Source organism: Cololabis saira, chromosome 16 (genome assembly GCF_033807715.1).
Source record: "Cololabis saira isolate AMF1-May2022 chromosome 16, fColSai1.1, whole genome shotgun sequence".
In the NCBI taxonomy this organism is placed as follows: Eukaryota; Metazoa; Chordata; class Actinopteri; order Beloniformes; family Belonidae; genus Cololabis; species Cololabis saira.
In genome coordinates this window covers 724,415-745,526 of record NC_084602.1, presented here as the reverse complement: position 1 = coordinate 745,526, position 21,112 = coordinate 724,415, and the positions used below count along the sequence as shown (strand labels likewise).

Genomic DNA, 21,112 nt, shown 5'->3' with positions numbered 1-21,112 from the left:
CTTCCCTTCAATGTTGATTTTATGAGTTCTTTTACATAGTATATAGCTCTCAAATTCTTTCCAAAATATGCTTCTATATGAGCAACCATAACACAAGTGAGTTACAGTTTCAGATTCAGTTTTGCAGAGGGTACATTTGTTGTTTTGAGATATATGTGTTAGATGGTATTAGATGGGAATGAAAGCGCTTCGTGACGTCACGGCCAGGCGGCGGCAGCGCGGCCGGCGGAGCAGAAGCTGCAGAAGAAGACGAGCTGTTCCGTTTCACTCCGAACTCCTTCAAACTCATCCAAACCTCTTCAAATTCAGCAGGACTTCTTCAAATTGGTCTGAAAGCTTTGAGAGACAGAGGATTTACGTGACACGGAACCCAAGCTTTGGGCCGGAACTCGGTGAGTTCCGCTGAGACTGAGCAGCTCCGGCAGGTTATGCTTCGGTCCAAATGCTTCTGTACTGTTCTGTTTAACGTGCAGTTTTAAACGGTTGCTCTCAGAAAAAGCCCCGCAAATGTATCAGATTTAACCACGTTTGTCCCACAAACAGAGAAGCCAAAGTGAGAGAGCGCGGAAGTGTAGTTCTCTGTGTGGCCGCCGGGGGGCGCCGTTTTTCTTCTACACAGCAATCTTACCAACAATAATCACAATCAGCTTTATTAGTTTCAGCATGCCCGACAAGTCATTTCACTCCGGTTATTTTGCTCACTGTACCCAAATTTAAAAAAATAGCAAACAGTAAATAAACAAATGTGGGACGTATTAACATATATACAATAAAAAAACTGAAAGGTGCAGCAGTATGAGGTAGACATGGTAATGACGGCTCTAAATAACATATATACAATTTTTAAAAACTGAAAGGTGCAGCAGAATGAGAATGACAATAGATGTGATTATTGGAAGGTGCATTGTTACAGCATATTATAGTGTTGTTATAAATTATTGTTATTATTGTTATTATTATTATTGCGCAGTGATTGATTACTCTGAGACTCTATAGCTGTGTCCCAATTCAGGGGCTGCGTCCTTCGAAGGCTGGATTTGAAAGCCGATTACGTCACAGCGGCGCGCCGAAGGCTGTCCCATTTCGAAGGCTCCTTCAAATGCAGCCCACAAATGCAGCCTTCTTTTCCCGCTGTTTGAAGGATCCATTGTTTGTATCCTCCGCGGCCCACCATATCCCAAGATTCATTGCGCACAGTCAGAAAAATATTTATTTCCAGAAAAATATTTTCAGATTCAAATTTTTTCAGAAAAATATATTATTTCCGCCAGCGCCGGCGGACACGCCACTCTTCCTCCTCCAACAAAATGAAAAACGAAAAACAACAAAAACAAAACTTCTGGTTCCATTTCTACTTTTTTGGTTCTGTCCGTCCGTCCGTCCGTCCGTCCGTCCGTCCGTCCGTCCGTCCGTCCGTCCGTCCGTCCGTCCGTCCTTCCTTCCTTCCTTCCTTCCTTCCTTCCTTCCTTCCTTCCTTCCTTCCTTCCTTCCTTCCTTCCTTCCTTCCTTCCTTCCTTCCTTCCTTTCTTTCTTTCTACTTTGTTTAGTGACGTTGGACAAGGGCGGGAACAGCTGGTGACGCAACCAGGAAATCCCCCACAGGCTAGACCGTCTCATTTCACTAGCGTCCGTCCAGCCTTCGGTGTGGCCTTCGCGGTCTTCGAAGGCGTGGCCTACGAAGACCGCGTCCTCAGAAGGACCAGACCCTGAATTGGGACACAGCCTATGAGTTCAGGCTTCAGAGTTCATCAGAGCAACAGCTTGGGGGAAGAAACTGTCCTTGTGTCTGGAGGTTTTGGCGTACAGAGCTCTGTAGCGCCGTCCAGAAGGGAGGAGTTGGAACAGACTGTGTCCTGGGTGTGAGGGGTCTGGTCCTGGACCTGGTCCTGGTCCTGGTCCTGGACCGGCCCAGGTCCTGGATAGATGGAGGTTAGTCCCAGTTATCCTCTCTGCAGACCTGATTGTCCGTTGCAGTCTGTTCTGTCTAGTTTGGTGGATCTGAACCAGACAGTGATGGAAGTGCAGAGAACAGACTGAATGATGGAGAGTAGAAGGACCTGGACCTGGTCCTGGACCTGGACCTGGTCCTGGACCGGTACAGGTCCTGGCCCTTGGTGTGAGGGGTCTGGTCCTGGTGCTGGACCTGGACCTGGTCCTGGTCCTGGACCTGGTCCTGGTCCTGGACCGGTACAGGTCCTGGTCCTGGTCCTGGGTGTGAGGGTTCTGCAGAGATGCTACCTGCCCGTTACCTGGTCCTGGTCCTGGTCCTGGGTTTGAGGGGTCTGGTCCTGCTCCTGGTCCTGGGTTTGAGGGGTCTGGTCCTGGTCCTGGTCCTGGGTGTGAGGGGTCTGGTCCTGGTCCTGGACCTGGTCCTGGGTGTGAGGGGTCTGGTCCTGGTCCTGGTCCTGGTCCTGGGTGTGAGGGGTCTGGTCCTGGTCCTGGTCCTGGTCCTGGTCCTGGGTGTGAGGGGTCTGGTCCTGGTCCTGGTCCTGGGTGTGAGGGGTCTGGTCCTGGTCCTGGTCCTGGGTGTGAGGGGTCTGGTCCTGGTCCTGGGTGTGAGGGGTCTGGTCCTGGTCCTGGTCCTGGTCCTGGGTGTGAGGGGTCTGGTCCTGGTCCTGGTCCAGTCTAGTTTGGTTGATCTGAACCAGACAGTGATGTGAGTGCAGAGAACAGACTGGATGATGGAAAGTAGAAGGACCTGGTCCTGGTCCTGGTCCTGGGTGTGAGGGGTCTGGTCCTGGTCCTGGGTGTGAGGGGTCTGGTCCTGGTCCTGGTCCTGGTCCTGGGTGTGAGGGGTCTGGTCCTGGTCCTGGTCCAGTCTAGTTTGGTTGATCTGAACCAGACAGTGATGTGAGTGCAGAGAACAGACTGGATGATGGAGAGTAGAAGGACCTGGTCCTGGTCCTGGTCCTGGTCCTGGGTGTGAGGGGTCTGGTCCTGGTCCTGGACCTGGTCCAGTCTAGTTTGGTGGTTGATCTGAACCAGACAGTGATGTGAGTGCAGAGAACAGACTGGATGATGGAGAGTAGAAGGTGGTCAGGAGGCTACATAACACAGAAGTCACGGTTAGCTACCAGCTTGGTACAATGACAAAATATATTTTCTCACCAACAAAGCATATTTTACATAAACATATTTTAAAATTTTCAAGTAACAAAATAACATATTTGAACAATTATTCAGATTTTTTCAGTTCTTTAATTGTTTGAAAAATGGTTCAAATGTGTCATTTTGTTATTTGAAAAAATTTAAATTTGTTTTGTTGATGAGAAAATATGTTTCTCTATTCTTATTTTTGTGAGGGGGGATAGACTATTGTTTTTTTTCAGCACTACCTTGTTCTTTATAGCTGATATAACATGAATTACTCCTATGTGGGATCAATAAAGTTCTTATTTTTGCCATCTGAGAAAATAAAATATTATATTTTGTGCCTCACTGTTTCCCAAGTATATTAGTGCGTGTGTGAATGAATAAATGAGACGTAAAAGGTACATTTCTTACGTAATTTCTTACTCACATAAAAACAATCCTAACCCTAATAATTTATCAGACTCATGTGTTTGACAGCAGAATTTGGGGTACAACTTTTTTATTTACATACAAATGTTTATCATTACGAACTGCTGCATGTAAACGTACTGACTGAGAGCTACGCGCCAGCTAGTGGGGTGAAGGCTGTATTGCTACTGTAGCCTGGCGTGAGCCTGTGAGTCCGAGCTCAGGGCAAAGGAAAAGTTACGGACGCACAAATCATTTTACACATGGATTGTTTTTACAGATTTGCCGCGGCAGAAGTGTGTCAAAATCCACGTGTACAAAGACAACCAATCGAGAGCTCCCAGCTGATTTTTTGCACACACATAAATATGAATACAGACACACACATCTTTTTACACACACACAAATGTGAATATGGACACACAAATCTTTTTACGCACACACAAATGTGAATACGGACACGCAAATCTTTTTTACGCACACACAAATCTGAATACAGACACACAAATCTTTTTACGCTTATTTCATTTTAATTTCATTTTTGTCCCAAATAACTCATGCATATGTGGAAAATTATAATGCTATTGTGGAATTACATTTGCATTTGAATAAAGTCCCCTATGGGCTTCCATACATAAGTTTTAGTGAAGCAGTTCAGTTCTGTTGCAGTGGAAACAGAAAACTGAACATAAAGTAGGGGTTTATTATTTCAACAAGTCCAATGTTATCTTATATTGTTTTTTTTCTTCCTGGTTTGGGTTCAGTTTATTTTACACATTAGACAGAAGAAAAACATTTACATTTGCATTGTTCTGTCTGGAATTTATATTATTTGAAAAGATAACGTTCCTTTATTTCAGATATTTGATAATATACAAAATCAACAAAATATTATTTCAAAGGGAAGTGTTATTTAACCTGTTTAAAACAAACATAAAAATCTGGTCTGTGTAGTTCAGTTTGATTTTCTAAAAAAGACGGGGAATGAATTGTCCAATCACATTAGATTAAAACAACAACATACGAGTACGTCACGATACTGATCGCTGATTGGTTGCTGATAACTGAGTTTCTGGGACTGCGTCCCTTTACCATCTAATTCAAACCAATTAAAAGAGATCCTCAGGTCACGTGCTTATCAAATGTTGGAGAGCTGAAACTGGATTCTGTTTGACTGGCGCCCTTACTTCCAGAAGTAAATAAAATAAAAAAAATTTGTAACCAAATAAATATTTAATCAACATTTAATTACTATTGACAGTCACCCACAAACCGAAATAACACATTTTAATAATTATATGTATCTTACAGCATGTTTTTTCCTTTTCTTTTTTCTTATTCTTTTATTCTTCTTCTCTTGATTTGATGGGGGCGGCGCCCTAGCGCCCTCTAATGGCCAGCCGCCACTGATAATACGTTTTAGTAATGATCATTATGTGATTTAACCGCTGGCTTGAACTCTTCTCTGAAATCATCAAAAATCTTGATAAAGATCTGGCTGCTTGATATTAAAGGATTTATGGATTCAGACTCAAATGTCTTTGGGAAACACAGCAGATTAACTCCTAAAAAAACATAAATCATGCTGAATTGTTGCAAACCTGCACCAGAATATATCATATCTCAATATTCATCCATACTATCAGGATTTATGTGCAAGATTCCAGACCTGCAGTTCCTCTACTAACCACCAGGGTCTGGATCCAGACCTGTGTAACGGGTGTGCCTAGCTCTACTACACAGTCTAAATGGCTGGCTGCACAACCGTTAACCCCTGATAGCCTCTGCGTTGTGTTCTGGTTGGTCAGAAGAAGACAGTCGGACCACAGGTAGCAGTTGGTTGCTCTTTACTGGTGGTGGTAAGGTGGCGCTGTACAGTCACAAAATAAAAAAACAACAGTGTGAATATGTAGTCTCCATAAACACCCGCTCTGCAAACCGCATGGAATCCTGCTCTCAGAGAATCCAGCAAAACTGAGGAAATATGCACTTTGTAATTGCATCTGATACATTCTCAATACTAACAGCAAAAGTGCATATTTGAAAACCATGAACAAAACATTATAATTAGCCACACACATCAGTTTCAACATACCAATTGTAATTAATATAAAATGCCAATGCATAACAAAACGAAATAAAACATACCTGTACAGTCACAAAATAAACAAACAACAGTGTGAATATGTAGTCTCCATAAACACCCGCTCTGCAAACCGCATGGAATCCTGTAGAATCGAAAAATACACGTGTCCTATAACTGTTGCAAAAGTGTATTTACAGACTTCACATTCAACTCTAATGCACCTCTGTGTAATCACAAGCTTACTGAAATCATTATGGTTGCATACTGTTGTTGTGCAACTCAGGTAGCTTGGCTGTCCAGTTATCGAAGGGTTATTCATAATTTTATTAATAATTATTAATAATTAATAAAGTTGACTATTTATCAAATTGAATGACCAATATGATAAATAAAATCCTCGGGGCACCACCCTGGGCCTTAATCCAGGGAAATGATAACTTTTAACAGCAGAAAATCAGTCTCAGAAATTAAGGTTTTTGCCTAGTATACAGTAATTGAAGGCGTGCAGTTCGAGCTCTGAGCTCTGTCAAACAAACCAATTGTGACCAAATTGCATGAAACAACAGAAACCACTCATTAAAAATCAATCAGAATTTATTTACATACGGGTATCAAAGCAGGTGTAAATAAATACCCAAATAAAATCCTGATGGCACACTACATCATTATAAAACCATTAATTAAGAAAAACAACAATCAATAAAAATGAAATGAAAGTTAAATGTTAAATGCATGGAAGGTAAAAGGAATCAAAGCAATAATAAACACAATAACGAACACAATAATGATAATGTACAGTAATACGCATACGGTAATCTCATTAAACATAAATTCAGCTTTTACACCGTTCTAACTGACTGATCGCCCAAACCCAGCCTCACGTCTCCTCTGGATTCTGGATCTGGGCTGCAGGTTCTGTCGGGGGTTCCAGTCCGATGCGGCCTCGTTTCTCTCGGCTTTCAGTCCCAGCAGTCTCTCGTCTCTCTCTCTTCTCCTTCGACTCTGAAGAAATAAAAAGACAGGGGTGCAGCGTGCAGCGTGCAGCAGCCGGGCGATCCCGCCCTGGTCACGGAGCCTATCACGGCCTCTCGGTGTGCGCGGGGTCTGGTCCACTCGTCGGACGTGCGCTGATGAGCGCGTGGGCCTCACGGACACAGGTGGCTGGGTGCTCCTCGGGCTGAGCTGGCAGACTGACCGGAGGATCAGGCCCTCCTCGGGAGAGAACTTAGAGCGGGGAGAGAAATTAGAAAGGAGAGAAAGTCGGGAGTGCAGTGCGCTCCGTGGTAACGGGTCTTACGCTCCGCCGGACACTCCAGGCTCGAAGCGGCTCCCCCCCGTCTCGTCGCAGCGCTCAGGAATAAATGGGTAGATGAGGCCGCGGCTGCCTCGGTCGGCAGGCACGTCTTGTCCGGTCCGCTGTCTGAGGGAGAGAGAGCGAGCGCTGGGCAGGAAGGGGAATTTGAGTTCCGCGGGCTGCGTGACGTCACCAGCCCCTGGCCAGCGATTGGGTGCTCCCCGCTTTTGGGCTTGCGGGCGGTTTTACTGTGAGGGACAGTCCCCCCCCTTCAGGACTCGCCGGACTGGTTTCCTGGGGGCTCCACTGCGTCTGAACCCCCCTGGTGTCGTAACCCCAGGGAGTCTGTTCTCTGGTCCCTTTGCGTTGGCTTTTCCTTTGTTCCCCCTCTCAGGTCTGGCAGGAACCCTGCTGGGTTTGTGGGGGCTATACTGCGTCTGACCCCCCTCCCAGGTGTCGTAAACCCCATGGAGTCTGTTATCTGGTCTGGAGTCATGCAGCATAAACTTTGGCTTGGCTTCGGCCCTTTACTGGCCCAAGAGAAATGTTCACCCACTCACATATGTCATGAATTCATAATCATATTAGTCCAATAGTCCAACACTGTTGTTTAGCACTGTTAAGAAAACGAAATAAAAAAGATGAACTCTGACGGGAACACACAGCATACCTGCAAAACTGAGGAGCAGACGCAGCTGTGTGACGTCATGAGCTCGGGAATGCAGCTCACTCTTAAAGTGACAGTACAGGTATACACACAGTTGGAATAGAACAGTAACATTGACTGAATATAATAAAATAAAGATTTGGTGGAGTTTCATCAACAAAAATAAACTGTAAATTGTAACCTTGTTACACCTGCAGTTCCTTTACCGACCACCAGGGTCTGGATCCAGACCTGCAGTTCCTCTACTGACCACCAGGGTCTGGATCCAGACCTGCAGTTCCTCTACTGACCACCAGGGTCTGGATCCAGACCTGCAGTTCCTCTACTGACCACCAGGGTCTGGATCCAGACCTGCAGTTCCTCTACCGACCACCAGGGTCTGATCCAGACCTGCAGTTCCTCTACTGACCACCAGGGTCTGGATCCTCATCTGCAGTTCCTCCACTGACCACCAGGGTCTGGATCCAAACCTGCAGTTCCTCTACTGACCACCAGGATCTGGATCCAACAGTGAGCTCATCTACACTGACCTCCAGGTTAAAATGTTGAATGTTACTGTAAAAATACACATATTTACAGTCTGGAACTAAACCATTCTTGGTCTCCATATTTAGATTTCATACACATGACAACTGTACTGAGAATTTTCTAAACTTCATCAGATACAATTTCATTAAATCTCAACTTTGCTAAATTGTGTTTTATCATGTCAAATGGCTAGCCGTCATCAGTGTTTGTCCAGTTCTTCTGTTCATTCTGTGGTTGGAACCTCTACAGGTGGCGGGGCCTCTGCAGGCGGGGCCTCTGCAGGCGGGGCCTCTGCAGGTGGTGGGATCTCTGCAGCCCCCCGGTCTCGCCCTCAGCAGGCACGCCGATTTTTTTCCAGTGGTCAGCCGCGGTACTGCAACAAAAAATCCCATGGGGCCCAGAAAGCTTTTTTCCCATAGACCGCAATAGTAAAAGAGAAGCCTCTAAAACTGTTCACAGGAACCTCCAGCTGGAATCACCGCCAATTACTAATCTTTGTATTCTATATTTTTAAGTCATGGACTTTATATCCGTCAAAAATGTTTAATAACGGCCAGAAAAGTCAAAGAAAAGTCTCTTTCTGGGCGTGACGTCACGGCTGACGTCACAGCCGTGTCCGTGCATTCCACGGATGTTTTATATTAATATATATTATGTAATTATATTATATTAATACATTCATACTATATGTAATACTATACATGTAATAATATACATTAATTAATATATTATATTAATACATATTATATTAATACTCGCGTCATTGCCCCGGGGCATGATGGGAGGCCCCAGAGCATCATGGGAGGTGACTCAACTGCGCATGCTCTATGGGCCCGTGTATGCGGAAGTAAACCCGGAAGTCAGAGATTTTTTCAGCGTATGCGCCGCTGAGCAAAATGCATTGAAATGAATGGGCGGCCATTTTCAATCTCCCATCCAGTTTTATAATAGATCCATGGATCTCTGCAGGTGGAACGAGTATCCATTAGGGGTGTAACGATACACTAATCTCACGATACGGTACAATACACGATATTGAGGTCACGATAACAATACCATATTATAGCAGTATTTTTTTTTACAACCTTGAATGAGGAACATATGACTGGAAAAAATTGTCTTTCAATTTATTTATTTCGATCACGTGCTCAATATAGTACACTCATTCATAACATGTCGTGTAATCATTTGGATCGAAAAGGAGTAGGCTGAAGCTCTGAGCTTATAAATGCCTACCCTTTAACCTTCACATTATTATTATTTAAACTTTCTATAACAAATGCTTTCTAGCATTTCCACCCAAAAAAGAAGCAAACACGAAAGAAAAATATATGTAACAACAAAGAACGAGTAAGAAAAGAAAAAGAAGGAAAAATAAATAGTAAATAGTCCTGATTAAAACAAGGACAAAAAGATCAAAAAGGTCTTTTATTTGAAAGACACAAAATACAAAACAATATTGTGCGTTTGCCCTATTGTTACAGTTTGTAATGCTTTATAACTGTTTAAGTTTTAAAGAGAAAGCCAGGCCAACCATTTTCCACAAACTGAACTAAAAGTAAATGTCAGGTTTGCATTATGCATCTTCAGTTTCATACAAGTACAAATATTTGGCCACAAACTGAATAGTTTCTCTCATGTATGATTGGACTTTTATCTTTTCCAGAAATGTAACAACTAAAATTAAATAAATAAATAAAAGTAAATAAATACATACAATTTTACATCATAAAAAAGATTGATTCATGCTCACCTTATAAGTGTAAGAGGAGATTTATTTTTGTTAAGAAGGTTATTTTGGTAATTCAGGGTTGATTATTTTATAAATATATTCTTTATATTCTGATGTAAATCAGGGACTATAATGACACTAGTCAGTTTATCTGTAGTGATTAGTCTGTTTTAGATTGGGCGGAGTGATACGCCACAGTACGGCACTAGGTGCTGTGTTGATGTTCTAAAATCCTACACTGTTGAGGGACATTAAAGTACACTGGAACTCAGCAGAAGTTGTCCCCGTGTTTATCCTACTAAAAAGGTTTCATTTAATAAGGTAAGGCTTAACTCTACACCAGCCTTGTATAAGTAAAAGTTCAGAGCTCAAAACCCTGCAAGAGCCCCGTGATCGGGACCAAAACGGTACTAGTTTCTTCTGAGCGGAGTCAGATTTTGGTCCGCGGGTCGAGGCGCGGTCGGATGTGCGTTACTAGTCAACACAATAGATTAATATTAATAACCCAATATCAGATACACTTTGTCACCTCCACGACACGTTTCGTGACGTTTTTGTATTGCGAAATTTCGTGGCACCATATATTGTTACACCCCTAGTATCCATCTGCTTTGCTCTTGTTAAAACATTCCTCACCGCCACGGTGGATCACACTCGTGTTTATGGGGATATCAGTGACTTTGCAGCACCAGCTCTGACCATGATGTGGACCTCCGTCAGCTCTGTCACTGTCACTGTCCCGTACGGTTCAGCGTGTTTCAGGAAAAACCCCGCCCCTTGCCTGGTCCTGGGCTGTGATTGGCCACTGCTGCAGGTCAGTAACTGTTTGTGTTTGTGTTCTCAGATGAAATGTCTGTCCTCAGGACTCTGAACCGACCTTCAGCTCTACGACTCCTCAGACTGTTCTCAACCCAAACTTTACCCACTCTCACTCTCTTCACCAAGGTAACGCCTCCTCTGTTCTGTTCTGCCTCAGCATCCCTGTAGTACCTGTACTGTAGTATTTATGGAAATTCCAATAAAACTGTTGCGCAGGATGCTAGGGTTTTCAGTATTTTTTAGCTCTCGATCCGATTCCGATCACTTGAGTTTGAGTATCTGCCGATCCCGATTTTTCCCGATCCGATCACTTTTTTTGGCACCCGATACAATTCTGATGCCTTTTCCCGATCAGATACATTTTGGCAATGACTTAAGTAAAAAAAAAAAAGTGGACTAAAACTCAAATTGTCCCAAGTTTCTTTTATTGTCCATTCTCTCCAACATGGACATATATTTCTTTTCACTGATCATCAGTGGATCAAAACAAAGCTTATCAGCTCTGGTGCCACAAAATGTAGAAACGTGAAATTGTAAACTAAAACAAAAAGTGTGGAATAGTGCAATAACAAAAATAAATAATTTTCACTTCAAAGGAGGTAGTTTTACCTACTGGGTTCAAAAGTTGAATGACATCCAGCCAAACTCGCAATCAATAAGAAAATTAAAATACATTTTAGCTTAACCTTAGTGCAGAATTCTCAACAGCATGAAATGAATAGCAGCAGATATTCATCGGGACTGTTATAGTTTTCTGTCACTGTGTTGTAATGATGTCACGCAGAGCGTAGGAACCAAGTGTGGTTGTTCAGAGACGGACCCTTTAGACCGTAACACCAGCGTAGGAACCAAGTGTGGTTGTTCAGATCATAGATATATATAAAGGCTAGATGACTCAAGGCGGAGTCTCCAGCGTCGTCACACGGCGGCCATCTTGCCACAGGAGAGCTCGCTCACTCATAACATTGTGTTTAATGGTGCATTTACTGCTTAAACAACCTTAACTTGCTCAATTCTAAACAGATTTTCAAACAGTTTGGTTTGTTATGAACGTCAGAGATGTAGTTATGACACTGCATACTTGTGAATAATTATAAACATTGAAAAACGTACTTTTGTATGAAAATAACAAGAAACAGATAGCTATGACATGGTATTTATATTAAATCAATATTTCTATAGTATTCTTAGTAATATTTATATTTACATTATAACATATATACATATATTATTACCTTATAACATGTGTGTGTGTGTATATATATATATATATATATATATATATATATATATATATATATATATATACACATGTTATAATGTCATAATATAAATACATCATAATGTAATAATATATAAACATGTTATAATGTAATAATATATATATATATATCTATATATATACATGTCAAAAGCCAAAAACACGGCGTAGTTTAATTTCTAAAACACAAAAAACTTCCACAGGGAATCCACAGAGAGATGTACAAAAAACCTTAGCTACTCACAGGGAACTCCAAAATCATACGGCACAGAGTAACAAGCAAACAAACAAGAGGAACTGGTGTTGAGCTGCAGCGGTGGCTCAGAGCGCGAGTTGCCCGGCTCGTCCTCGCCGCCGCGCGCCAAGCTTCTCTGGCCACGCTGCACCGACTCCGCGCTCCCAGCGGGACCGGGTTGCGGAGGAAAGACCACCCGGCCGAGCCCTAACAGTATGTCCGATACTTTTTTGCCCGATACCGATGTTTTGAAAATGACGTGATCGGGACAACACTACAGGATGCTGATCAGGCCGGAAAACTCTGATCCATATCAGGATCAGAATCAGTAACATGTTTGTCACATCATCTCTGCACCATCACTGTCTGCATCTCTGTAAGATGGTAATACTGTATTATCTGTAGTGTTATTACAGCTCTGTTAATGCTGATTGACAGGTTTCATGAACCCAGATTGTATTCACCATAGAACACAAACACATCAGGTGTTGAGAACGAGACATTTTATCATTTCAAGTCCTGTGGTGGAGGTCACATGACCAGCGTGGATGAGCAGGTTCTGTGTCTGTGGTGGAGGTCACATGACCAGCGTGGATGAGCAGGTTCTGTGTCTGTGGTGGAGGTCACATGACCAGCGTGGATGAGCAGGTTCTGTGTCTCTGTAGGATCCGTGTCCTCTGTGTGATGAAGCCAAAGAAGTTCTGCAGCCGTTCAGACAGCGGGTAAGACCAAACACGAGTCAATCACACCCGTTATCGTAGGTGTAGATGTGTTTACAGGGGGGGCAGGAGGGTCATGGTCTTCTGTACCCACAATGGGGTGTCATCATCATGGTCATAGGGCGTGACAGAATTGATCCGTTCTTGATCTGATCTGTGGTTCTGGATCTCTAGACCCGGGTGTGTGGGTAGATTAGACTTATTATTGATCCCAACAGTAATATTCTGGTGTTACAGAAGTGTGTTTAGACATAAAAGGTACCAGAAGTACATAAAACTACACAACGTACAAGACTATTAACCATACCAGGTACAATGGTAACCTGTACGTAAAATTATACAAAATCACATACTTCTGTCAATCTGCAAATTGCGCCTATAAATTAAAAATAGAGTAAAATAGTAATATACTCCAGAATAGAGATGCACCGATCAGGATTTTGAGGGCCGATCACCAAAAGCAGTATCTGCTGATCCCGATATTGCCAATCACAGTATGAAATCCATAAATATTCGTCAATATTGTTGTCCCATGTACACAACACTTGACATTGTATTATTAGGTATCAAAATTAGGAGATAAAAAAGTATCATGAATTGTCTGTTTTATTACAGGCTGAGGAAATGTGCAATATTTCAGACTCTAGAGACTCTCAGAGACGACTTAGACTCAGCTTACAAAGAGTACGTGTAGCTTACTAGCTTGAGCTTTCCTGTGGCAGTAATTATGTGTACAACACAACATGTGCACCAACACAGACACAGTAAATGTGTCACTCTCTTAGAGTTGATACAAGTTGTAAACCATAAACCTTAGTTTTGTTGTGGAAAAAGCAATTAAATCTTAAAATAAAAATGAATTATGAAAGCTTTAGTGATAGCATCCGCTGCCTGTGACCCAGGAAACTCTTGTGAGTGAAGCACAACTCTTCACAGTAGAACTCTACATGTCCCTCGTGAAGCCGACTGACACGATTGTCATCCTGCATAAGGCTTTGGATGTGACTGTAAATAATTTGGTATAACTCCCTATCGATTTTGATTGGCGTTCTAAAAATAATAGTTCAAAGCAGGACGATCAGATCCCGTTTACAAGAACAAACCGCTGCCCCGTGTGCATTCCCAGATCTCAGACCCAGGTCTGCTAAGGGGGCGTGGCCGTCTCTACAGAGCATTCAACACTGAAAATGGCATCGCCAGATGGGAGTTTTACAATGTCCGAAAAGAACAGCAAATTTTCAGTTTGCAAGGTGTGTCCAAAAGAGATACCACGAGGAGATATGTTACAATAAAATTTCAACACAACGAAGCTGATAAGACATTTGAAAGTTTCTCGTGTCAAGGAGTATATTGAGTTTTCAAAGTTGGCTGCCTCTAAGGCAGAGAAAGGAAAGGAGCTCACACCAACGACACTAACTCACCTGTAACAGAGCCCTATAAATGATGGAAACATCAGCAAGAAAAAGAAAGAACTACATGATAAGGTAATGGATTTATACGTTTTGATCATCAGCCGCCTTCTGTTGTAGACATCGGGTTTAAACGCGTCGTTAGCAGCTTGGATCCATAGTATCGGCTGCATTCGTAAATATTTCATCGATGAATGCCAGAGGGGCTTTATCGGCCGATACCGATCGGTTGCAGATCGATAGGTGGATCTCTAGAATGTTGAATTTATTTATATTACTTATGAATGTCTTCATAAGAAAATCATCCTGACTTTGAAGAAGATGGACAAAAACGTCTTTAGTCTTTGACAAATTATTGTTATTCCTGTTGCTGCTATTGAGAAAACAGTCAGCAGCTGACAATCGTTCGTGATCATTTAGAGGTCCTGATGTAACAATGAAGCCGTGTTGTAGTACAACTACATTGTATTCATGAGGCCAAAAACAGCTGGAACCAGATGACTGTAGACTGACTGGCTACGTCCCATCCAGCACTGCCAGAGACTATGAAATGAGAGTTTTACTATACTTTAGCGCCAGAGCCGGATTAACGCAAAGGCAAACTAGGCATGTGCCTAGGGCCCGATTGACAGGGGAGGGTCCCAGACAGAGGGACAAAAAAAAAAAAAAAATTGTTTTTTTGTCTGCACACATATTAATGGTTGATACCATGCCGGTAAAAACCTAAAGCATATATATATATGTGCATTATTACTATATTTAGTATACATACATATATATACGCATACATACCGCCGCAAGGGGTGTGCGAACCGTGCGACCGCATGGGGCCTCGCGCCCCAAGGGGCCTCGCGCTATGGGCCGTTTTTTTTTTTTTTTTTTTTCCTTTTTATTTTCCTTTTTTCCCTTATAAATATCAACAGTCACGTTCCATTACAGACCTAAATGTGTACTAGTCTGTGCATATTAATAAATATATGTGCAATGATGCGCGTGATGATGATGACAGAAACGTGATTTCTTTCACCCCTTCCCTAAGGTCAGTTGAGGTCAGTCTCTCCAGCACCTGTATTACATGAGATGGGAGTAAAGACGATGATGAGAGGGCAGCTGTTCAGTAATCCCTGAGGTCAGCAAGGCGGGGCGTCTCAGAGGTTGGGCAGATTATTTTAGGACAGTGGTGGCCTACTGGTTACGGAGGTGAATCTCTGTGGGTCCCCGAACAAGGCCCTTGACCCTCAATTCTGATATATACATTTTGAAGACAAGTTACTCCAATTGCTTTGGTCTGTCTTCAGCAACATGCGGTCCTGTTTGACTTTTTTCAGAGGACATGTTTCTGTACGAGCACGGGCTAAATACCACGCACGCTGAATTAGAAAATGCTAACAGAGGCTAAGAGTGGAAACTGCTAGTCTGCCATTTGGCAAGGTTCACATGTTGCTAAAGAAAGCAGGCCAGAACATCTCAACCCCAGAGAGTGAGCAGTCCAGTCCACATCTGGTCCTCTGCAGTCTCTGTCATTTGCCGCCATACACTCAGATCATGAACACTTTCTCCGTCTCCTGTCCTCCTGTGTCCGGTCCGTATTGTCGTCTTTGTTTCCCCTGAATCCTTCATCTGTTGTTTTCCTCTGTTATGTCTGATTGCAGTAACATGTCCCACTTTGTGTTCTGCAGTTCGTCCTGCAGCTAGTGGACATCAGTCTTCCAGAGAATAAGCTGTGGAAGGACAGGTACAAGTGGGACATACCTGTGTTCCACCTCAATGGACAGTTTGTGATGAAACACAGAGTGGACACCTCCCTGCTGGACAAACTGCTGAAGGATGTGGAGACGCAGCAGAAATGAATTTATTCTCTGATAATAAACAGAAGTGACCAACCAGTCTGCATTGGTCGTCTTCTTCCAGGACAACTTCTGATCTCTTTTCAAAAGCTAACACGTTTGCCTGAAGGTTACACCTGCACTACACCGGCCCTACACCGGCCCTACACCTGCACTACACCGGCCCTACACCTGCACTACACCGGCCCTACACCTGCGGTACACCGGCCCTACACCTGCGCTACACTGGCCCTACACCTGCGCTACACCGGCCCTACACCTGCGCTACAGCTGTGCTACACCTGCACTACACCGGCCCTATACCTGCGTTACACCGGCTCTACACCAGCACTACACCGGCGCTACACCAGCACTACACCGGCCCTACACCTGCGCTACACCGGCCCTATACCTGCACTGCACCGGCCCTACACCTGCCCTACACCTGGGCTACACCGGCCCTACACCTGCGCTACACCGGCACTACACTGGCCCTACACCTGCGCTACACCGGCCCTATACCTGCCCTACACCGGCCCTACACCTGCCCTACACCAGCGCTACACCTGCGCTACACCGGCCCTACACCTGCGCTACACCGGCCCTACACCTGCGCTACACCGGCCCTATACCTGCGCTACACCGGCCCTACACCTGCGCTACACCGGCACTATACCTGCGCTACACCGGCCCTATACCTGCGCTACACCGGCCCTACACCTGCGCTACACCTGCGCTACACCGGCCCTACACCTGCACTACACCGGCCCTACACCTGCGCTACACCGGCCCTACACCTGCGCTACACCGGCCCTACACCTGCGCTACACCTGTGCTACACCTGCACTACACCGGCCCTATACCTGCGTTACACCGGCTCTACACCAGCACTACACCGGCGCTACACCAGCACTACACCTGCCCTACACCTGCGCTACACCGCCACTACACTGGCCCTACACCTGCGCTACACCGGCCCTATACCTGCCCTACACCGGCCCTACACCTGCCCTACACCAGCGCTACACCGGCCCTACACCTGCGCTACACCGGCCCTACACCTGCGCTACACCGGCCCTACACCTGCGCTACACCGGCCCTACACCGGCCCTACACCTGCGCTACACCGGCCCTATACCTGCGCTACACCGGCCCTACACCTGCGCTACACCGGCACTATACCTGCGCTACACCGGCCCTATACCTGCGCTACACCGGCCCTACACCTGCGCTACACCAGCACTACACCTGCGCTACACCGGCCCTACATCTGCGTTACTACGGCCCTATACCTGCGCTACACCGGCCCTATACCTGCACTACACCTGCATTACACCAGCGCCCTACACCTGCGCTACACCGGCCCTACACCTGCACTACACCGGCCCTATACCTGCACTACACCTGCACTACACCAGCGCCCTACACCTGCACTACACTGGCCCTATACCTGCACTACACCTGCACTACACCAGCGCCCTACACCTGCGCTACACCGGCCCTACACCTGCGCTACACCGGCCCTATACCTGCGCTACACCGGCCCTACACCTGCGCTACACCGGCGCTACACCTGCGCTACACCGGCCCTACACCTGCGCTACACCGGCCCTACACCTGCGCTACACCGGCCCTACACCTGCGCTACACCGGCCCTACACCTGCCCTACATCTGCGTTACTACGGCCCTATACCTGCGCTACACCGGCCCTATACCTGCACTACACCTGCATTACACCAGCGCCCTACACCTGCGCTACACCGGCCCTACACCTGCACTACACCGGCCCTATACCTGCACTACACCTGCACTACACCAGCGCCCTACACCTGCACTACACTGGCCCTATACCTGCACTACACCTGCACTACACCAGCGCCCTACACCTGCGCTACACCGGCCCTACACCTGCGCTACACCGGCCCTATACCTGCGCTACACCGGCCCTACACCTGCGCTACACCGGCGCTACACCTGCGCTACACCGGCCCTACACCTGCGCTACACCGGCCCTACACCTGCGCTACACCGGCCCTACACCTGCGCTACACCGGCCCTACACCTGCCCTACACATGCTCTACACCGGCCCTACACCTGCGCTACACCGGCCCTACACCTGCCCTACACATGCGCTACACCAGACATTTGAGTCCCCTCTGTCGTAAGTCAAGTACAATAGTGACAGTCGTGTCCGAGAATGTCTATTATTCCACAAAAATGGAATAAACAGTCTTTTTACTTGAGTGAACAGATCACTTGGAGGAGGGAGTGGGAGATTTTGAAACAAATACAGTAGTTTTGGCAGTATTCATTTTAAGCATGTTTATTTTTCCTATTAGTGACGTTGGTATGGGCGTCCACCTGTCCAGTAATTTTGAGATTTCTTGCATAATGGTTCATAATTACTGGCTACAATAGTTTTCAGTTGCGGGACGATTTGAATGCCTAGGTACGTAAAGCGATCCACAATATTATATTGAGTGGCTATTTTAGGAGGAGTTTTGCTTTTTAATTGATTTAGGAGCATTATTGATGATTAAGGAATGGATTTTTCCAATTTTTTAAGGAATATTATTACGTCATCTGCGAATAGGGCAGACGGTGTTCCTGTTGTCCAATTGATATGCCTGTTACATTTTGGTGCGTTCTTACAGCTATTGCCAGTGGTTATATAGCACTAATGAACAGCAGGGGAGATAAGGGGTCTCCTTGTCTACAACCTCTTTGTATTTTGATGGTTTTGGATATATTATTATTATATTACGATTAGTCATGATTTCAGCATATGGCTCTGTATAAAGTAGTTTTATCCAATTTATTAAAATGTTCTCCGAAACCAAAACGTGTAAGGATTTCAAAGAAATACGGCCATTCCACTCTGTCAAAGGCTTTTTCAGCATCTAATGACAGTAATGCTGTATCTGTTGCCCCTTTTTTCTCAATGAATATGTTTAGAATCCACCTAACATTATGGAAGCCCTGCCTACCCTGTACAAAGCCATTTTGATCCTTGTGAATAATATTTGGAATTATTTTCTCGAGTCTCCCAATAATTATTTTACTCAAAGTTTTTAAGTCCAGTTTTTGCATTTATTATTCGGTTTGCCCGGTTTTGGCAACAAAGTGACTAGCGCTCCCCTCAGGGATGTTGGAAGGATCCCATTGTGAAAAGATTCATTAAACATGTTTAATAATGGTGGCATCAGTTTATGCTTGAATATAGACTTCAGTTGGTATCCCATCTGGCCCGGGGGTTCCCCCTCCGTCGATGCTGTCAATAGTTCCAGTAAAGTTATATCTTTATCTAGTTCTTAGTTACTTCTGTTATCTTGGGGATAGAAATGCTGTCCAAGAAATTGTTAAATTCAGATGCATTTAAACCCACTTCTGAGCTATAAAGTTTTTCGTAATATGCCTTGAAATTTTCATTTATTTCAATTGGGTCCACAATATTTTCATTATTGTCGTTTTGTAGCGAGGCTATAGATCTTTCATTCTGAAGTTGTTTGATACGCCATGCCAATACTCTGCCAGGTTTTTCTCCTTGGTCATAGAATGTTTGCTTAAGTCGTAGTAAACCTGATAATATTATTTCATTATATTGTGTTCTTAACAGAAGTAATTTTTGGTGAGCATCTTGAGAACCTGATAAGTAGTATTCTTATTCTATTTCCTTTATTTCTCTTTCTAATGATATTGTTTTCTTGTAAGTTTCTTTGGCTTTAGAGCTAGTAATATTAATTATTTGTCCCCTGGTGAAAGCCTTAAACGCTTCCCATCTGATACTTCCTCAGGTTTCTATTGTATTTGTTTCTAAATAGTATTTAATCTGTTCCTCTAGGAATGTAACAAAGCCAGTATCCGCCATCCATTTTGTTTTTGGGAATGTCACAAGTCAAATTGGGATCATAATAAACTAAAGAGTTGGGAGCGTGGTCTGACAGGAGTATAGCATCATAGGAAACCTCCTTTATTTTACATTTTAGGAGTGCTGAAACCAGAAAGGGATCTATGTGGGAGTATGACTGGTGTGTACTGGAGTAACATGAATATTTTTTCCCAGTGGGGAAAAAATATTCCCTCCATACATCAATTAGATTAATTTCTTTCATGAAATGGTGAATTACACTCCTGCTTCTCGGATGTGATGGGTCCACTCCTGAAATTCTTTCCTTACGTGGATCCAAGGTACAAAAATTGCCTGCCATAATACAAGAGCCAGGTAAAGATGCAATAGCAAGAAATAGGTTTTGAAAAAATGTGGGTTCATCTGAATTTGGAGCATAGACATTTATCAGAATGAATTGTTCCCTAAGAATTGTTCCCTGAATAACCAAATATCATTCTGCCTTGTCCTTGATTATTTTATACATTTGTAGTGGTATAGAGTCATGAATTAAAATCACAACACTCCTTGCCTGAGAGGCAAAGGGGGGTTGATAGAATTCTACCCTTCCACCTCCTCCTCACTTTAAACTCGTGTGTATTTAACTGTGTTAAATGGGTCTCTTGAAGGAATACTATATTGGGCTGTAATATTTTAATCCTGTTCATAACTTGTTTAACCTTTTTTGTTTTTTGTAGCCCTCTACAGTTTCAGGATGTAAAATCAACTTTTACATTTTAAATCAACAGACATGGACAAATTGTTTTAAATTTCCCCAAAACTTTGAGTAATTTCAAATCCAGCAAGGAGAAAAAAAAAAGAACGATAAACAAAATGATTTCCCTCTGTCATCATCAGTCCACCTGAGTGTTGTCAGGCGTCCCACCCCCTCTTCATACATTGGACTCCCAGAAAGCAAAGAGCTGGTCCACACCGTGTGAGGAACAGACTTATAGCTATGCTGATACCAAAAAAAATGACAAAACAAAATAAACCTAACTGCTCTGCTACTGTCATTCACATTTTTTAACAACCCAACAAACGAAAAACGCACTCATATGTGTTTAATTAAACAGTGCATATTAAGTCAGTAAATTCTTCTTTAGCAATAGACCAGGGAGGGAGAGAGATCAGAACTCAATGTAAC

At 44.0% G+C, this 21,112-nt stretch overlaps 1 protein-coding gene across 5 annotated transcripts in view; it reads left to right on the top strand.

The window, feature by feature from the left end:
- Positions 1-203: 203 nt before the first annotated feature.
- The window catches only part of mipol1 (mirror-image polydactyly 1), a 178,450-nt gene continuing 157,541 nt past the window's right edge, over positions 204-21,112 (top strand). For 3 of the 5 annotated variants that reach the window (XM_061743485.1, XM_061743486.1, XM_061743483.1), the window contains exons 1-3: positions 204-392; positions 10,653-10,753; positions 12,789-12,845. In XM_061743485.1, the coding sequence (XP_061599469.1) occupies positions 12,808-12,845 (38 nt within the window). In that variant the 5' untranslated portion in view covers positions 204-392; positions 10,653-10,753; positions 12,789-12,807. The remainder of the gene's footprint in view (positions 393-10,652; positions 10,754-12,788; positions 12,846-21,112) is intronic. The other 2 variants (XM_061743487.1, XM_061743488.1) reach the window with 2 other exon arrangements.